At 36.7% G+C, this 5,670-nt stretch overlaps 1 protein-coding gene across 1 annotated transcript; it reads left to right on the top strand.

Moving 5' to 3' along the window:
* Positions 1–249: 249 nt before the first annotated feature.
* On the top strand, positions 250–3,570 carry LOC104210863 (histone deacetylase 6-like). The gene is made up of 5 exons (XM_009759835.2): positions 250–1,003; positions 1,770–2,210; positions 2,322–2,464; positions 3,130–3,220; positions 3,352–3,570. The coding sequence occupies exons 1-5, from the start codon at positions 446–448 to the stop codon at positions 3,421–3,423; spliced, it is 1,305 nt and encodes a 434-aa protein (XP_009758137.1). The 5' UTR covers positions 250–445; the 3' UTR covers positions 3,424–3,570.
* The last annotated feature ends 2,100 nt before the right edge of the window (positions 3,571–5,670 follow it).

Below are 5,670 nucleotides of genomic sequence, written 5' to 3' on the forward strand. Positions count from 1 at the left end.
GGTTGTTGGTTTGAAAGTTTATGACTTCATATTTATTATATCTAAATTATTTATGAATACTTTTGAGAAGTTATTTTTCTTAATTTATGTACCAAACACCGAAAAATAAATTAAATTACTATTTGTTTTCCGAGAAAACATTTTCCGTTGTAGCAAACACACCCTTTATACAAATATGTTTTCCTCAAAATAAATAGGTAGAATCTTGGCCGAAAAGAACTCATAATTCCTTTTCCAACTACAAAAAGGTTTTGGAGCTTTACCTTGGTTTTAAAAACTAACGAAAAGGCTTTACCAATTCCTTTCGGATTAGGTATGATTTCCAACTTGTATAAAGGTTTTGGAGCTTTACCTTGCTCTTAAAAACTTACAACGTATTTGGTTGCTCTTTTTGGTGAAAGTAACAGCAGTTATTTTTGAGAGGGAACGGAGATAACAGCAGAGAATGGATTCTTCCATTTCCACCGTGGAGGGCGGCGCGTCGCTTCCTTCGACGGGGACTGATGCGACAAAGCGCCGTGTTACTTATTTCTACGACCCTTACATCGGCGACTATTACTACGGTCTGGGCCATCCAATGAAGCCACACCGTATTCGCATTACCCAAAATCTTGTTTGTCACTACAACCTTCATCGCCGAATGGAGATCACTCGCCCGTTCCCGGCGAGTGCGGACGATATTCGTTGGTTCCACTCGCCGGACTACGTCGACTTTCTCTCTTCCGTTTCACCGGAGAGTCTTTACTACCAGACACATGACGACCACGACCTTAAACGCTTCAACCTCAGAGAAGATTGCCCAGTTTTTGATGGACTTTTTGGTTTTTGTCAAGCTTCTGCCGGTGGTTCCATTGGCGCCGCCGTTAAGCTTAATAGACAAGATGCTGACATAGCTATCAATTGGGCTGGGGGATTGCACCATGCAAAGAGAACCGGGGCTTCCGGATTTTGCTATGTTAATGATATTGTTCTTGGAATTCTTGAACTTCTCAAGGTCCACAAGGTAAATATACATTTCCTTATGCTCTGTTTTTCTTGTTTTATTTGTTTCTTTGCTCTCACGAAAGTAAACTCTTTTTATGGTCTTGTTTGTAGTGGTGCACTGTGGTATATGAAAGGACAAACACTTTTTCCTAATTTGTAATTATGAATTTAATGTGACACCCCATGTTTATGTTGAATATATTGACTACATACTGTTTGCTAGGCACTTTTATAGACACTAAATCAAGATAGTTTGCTCTAAGGGGTGAGGCCTTTATTTATTCGTATTGTTGTTGAGAGTCACTTGGATTGGCTTTGATGAATATTAAGAGAAGAACTTTTGAATGTGCTTCTTCTTTTGAGTTTGTAAGGGGGATATGTTAATAATAGGTCTTGCGGATGTTTAAAAGTATTAAAGATAGTACTATTAAATTCAGTATAATATTACAGATTGTTTTGTCTTGTTGTCTGTGAAGAAGTACCTTCTCTGATAATTTTGGTGATTACCATTAAAAATAAGAGGTCTTTATGTAGGTCACACTTTAATCGGATGGATCGAGTAATTTGGACGCCAAAATAATTATCTGATATGTTTTTCTAAAATTGAAACTTAATTGATCACTCATGGTTTCTGTAGCTATTGAGGAATTTTATAGAACTCCAATAACTGTTGTGTCAATTGTCGATAAGCATTGCTTGTAGGCCATAGATGTATAGCATAGTTTGCTTCAATTGTCTCTTTTGCCATAAGCGCACTTTAACATTCTCAATGTTGTTGTGTGCAGCGTGTGTTGTATATAGATATCGATGTTCACCACGGAGACGGAGTTGAGGAGGCTTTTTATACCACGGATCGGGTTATGACAGTGTCTTTTCATAAGTTTGGGGACTTCTTTCCTGGTACAGGACATATAAAAGACATTGGTGCAGGTTCTGGGAAGTACTATGCCTTAAACGCTCCTTTGAATGATGGGATTGATGATGAAAGTTTTCGTCGTCTATTCCGTCCCATAATCCAAAAAGTAATGGAGGTCTATCAACCTGAAGCCGTGGTTCTTCAATGTGGTGCTGATTCACTAGCTGGAGACAGGTTGGGCCTTTTCAACTTGTCTGTCAAAGGCCATGCCGATTGCCTTCGATTCCTCAGGTCTTTCAATGTTCCTCTAATGGTATTGGGTGGTGGAGGTTATACAATTCGGAATGTTGCCCGCTGCTGGGCCTATGAGGTCTGTCTCTATCACTATATTTTGATGTTTTTTCCTGCTTTTGGATTTTCACCTATTATTGTTACTTGACATGTAAGTTGCACTAAGATTGAACTTCTTTAATGTTTACAGACAGCAGTTGCAGTTGGAGTAGAGCTTGAGAATAAATTGCCTTACAATGACTATTACGAGTATTTCGGCCCAGATTATACTCTTCATGTTGAACCAATACCCATGGAGAATAAGAATTTGCCCCGGGATTTGGAGAAGATCAGGTAATTTGAATATCATTCTTTTAGGGCGTTGTGTCTTTTAAACTGTCGAAAATACAATTAAATATATGTTTGAAGCTGTATAGGGTAGGCTATTTTCCTTGTTCAATCTTTGTGAAGCATCAGCCAGTGTGAGATCATGAACAAATCTTTTTTAAGTTGCACCCTAACTGTAGGTAGACGGAATAATTTTGAGATATAGAGAAACCTCTGTTGGTAGAAAATCCCTAATTTGTCTTGTAACTTATTAAGTAGAGGTCCAACTAAATGGAGTGCAAGTGAGACAAAGGATTTATATTAACTTGAACTAGTTGGGAATTGAGTTGTTATTGTTGTATTATAAAATGTTAGCGTAGATATAGAAAAGTTCCTGTCTTCCTTTTACAGCTATGTTGAACTGGTTAATTTCACATAAGCATTTGCATCCCTCACTATCACACACTTTAACTCGACTAGAGGAATATCGCTAGATTCTGTTTAACTTTTGTTCATGATGTTCAACTCTTTGCATTTCTGTTGCGTTGTTTGGACATGGTATGCGGAGATTCCCCTTTTCTTTTATCAATGTAGAATTTCTGCGTTTTCCTCCTCGTGCCAATTTTCTTTCTTGTTTCTTTCTTTTTTAATTTAAGATGATGGTATTTGACATAAATGGTTGGTGGGTGCAGGAACATGTTGCTGGAGCAACTTTTGCGATTACCCCATGTACCTAGTGTTCCATTCCAAATGGCACCTTCTATTACAGAAGTTCCTGAAGAGGTTAGCTCTAGTTCATCTTCAATATCATTTGATTTTCTATATATGTTACCCGACCTGATCCCACTTGTGGGATTCCACTGCGTTGTTGTTGTTACCCGACCTAATCCCCGTTTAACTACTTGTGTATGCAGAGAGAGGAAGACATAGATCAAAGGCCAAAACCACGGCTATGGATTAAAGAGGAATACGAGTCTTATTGCTGATTAAGATATGTGTACCTTTGAAGTAGTGTCTTCAGTTTCACTAGAATATTTATCTTTGATGTTCAATAGATTCTTGTATCATACATTTGAAGTAGTTTCTTCATCAGTTTGATGTTCAATAGATTCTTGTATCATATTCTTTCTGCATAATCGTTTAGTTGTATCATACATTCATGCACACATTTTATTTGCTATGGTCAATTTTTGCAGAAACAAAAAGAAGAGAACAACTGTTGAAACTGCCCAATAAACTTGCCCCCTAAATTAAACGGAACTATCTTGTATGAAACAAATACAATAAAAAACATATTCCTTCCAACCAAACTTTTACACGAAATGTTGATTGAATTTTTATCTTTTAAATTTATTTTTATATTGAATAAAATGTAGTGTAATTTTTTATTAATATTTAAAATTAATTAAAATTTTGCTTATTAAATCTCTTTTTATTTGAACTATGTCGGAAATTCAAATATTTAGGACTTTAAAAAAGATTATATATTAACAAAAAATATCTAAATTAATATGTGTACACACTTAGTAATTTTTTTATAGTAATTTATTCGTCCTATTAAGTTTCTATGTATTAGTAATATTTTGTGATGACCAAAAGGTCATCACTTGTGTTGCAAGTGAATTCAGTGTTTCGAGGCCTAAAAACCTCCTCTTTACTCACTTTGATTTATGTGCGTGGTCCGGGCCTATATCCGGAAAACCTTCTATGTGAAAATATGAGAAATAGAAATTTCTAGAGTTAAAAATTAAATTATGGTTGACTTTGGTCAACATTTTGAGAAAACGGACCCGGATCCGTGTTCCGACGATCCCGAGAGGTCCGCAGTAAAATATGGGACTTGGGCGTATGCCCGAAAATGAATTCCGAAGTCCCAAGCCTAAGAAATCAATTTTTGAAAGAAATTGTTTTACTGAATTATCTAAGAAATAAGTAAAGAATTAATATTTGAAACCATTGTTATCGGGCCCGTATTTTGGTTCCGGAGCCCGGTACAAACTTGTTATAGTATTTGAAAGATAACTGTGAAATTTGATAAAAAATGGAGTTTATTTGACGTAAGTTGAACTTCCGATTGAAGAGTTATGAACTTTGAGAGTTCTTGATGAAAATGTTGAGTTTTGAGGTTTAATTCACGATTTTACATGTTATTTTGATGATGTGATCGCACGAGTAGGTCCATATGATGTTTTTGAGTTAGTATGCACATTTGGTTTGGAGTCCCGAGGGCTCGGGTGAGTTTCGGGTAAGTTCCGGGGTGTCTTAGGCTTAAAACATGGCTATTGGAGGTTCAGAGAAGTGCAAATCACTGAACTTGCTAGTGCGGTCCGCACTGGTTTTTGTGCTGTCTGCACTGGTGACTGTGCGACTGCGGTTGATTTTGTGCGGTCCGTACAGGTTCACTAGTCCGATTTCGGAAGCTTATATTTTTTGATCTACAAGAAATTTTGAGATGATTCAAAAACGAGAGTTGTAGCCCTTCGTGTCTAGTTTCCAGAAAGCTAAAAAAATCATAATTTGGACATTTGTAGAGAAAGTTATGGCCAAAATACTAAAACATGTCACTGCAGTACACAGGAAGGGCTGTGCGGCTGCAGTTGATTTTGTGCGGTCCGCACAGGGGATCTGAGAGGGGTATGTTAAGACAGGATTTTCAGTTATTTTTTATTTTTCAAAACCCCAAAAACATAAGAGGCGATTTTTCAAACAACCTTTCTTCTCCAAAACATTGGTAAGTGATTTCTAACTCATTTTCTTCACTCCTTAACATCTTTTAATATGATTTCAACTCAAACTCAATGATTTTCATGGGAAAATCGGGTGTTTTGGGTAGAACCTAGGTTTTTCAAAAAATGGGGATTTGGACCTCGATTTGAGGTCTGATTTAAAAACAAATTATATATTTGAGTTCGTGGGGGAATGGGTAATCGGGTTTTGGATCGAACCTCGGGTTTTGACCATGTGGGCCCGAGGGCGATTTTTGACTTTTTGGGTAAAACTTTGGAAAATTCATTTTCATGCATTCAAATTGATTCATTTAGCGTTTATTGATGTAATTAAGTAACTTGTGACTAGATACGAGCGAATTGGTGGTGGAATCAAGGAGTAAAGCTATAATTGAATCATGAATTGTGTTCGTGGTATCGAGGTAAGTGTTTGGTCTAACTTTAGCTTGAGGGATTAGGAGTTGAGTCATATTTGCTATGTGTTAATTGTTGAGTACAACGTATATG

The sequence above is a fragment of the Nicotiana sylvestris genome, chromosome 3, assembly GCF_000393655.2.
Source record: "Nicotiana sylvestris chromosome 3, ASM39365v2, whole genome shotgun sequence".
NCBI lineage: Eukaryota > Viridiplantae > Streptophyta > Magnoliopsida > Solanales > Solanaceae > Nicotiana > Nicotiana sylvestris.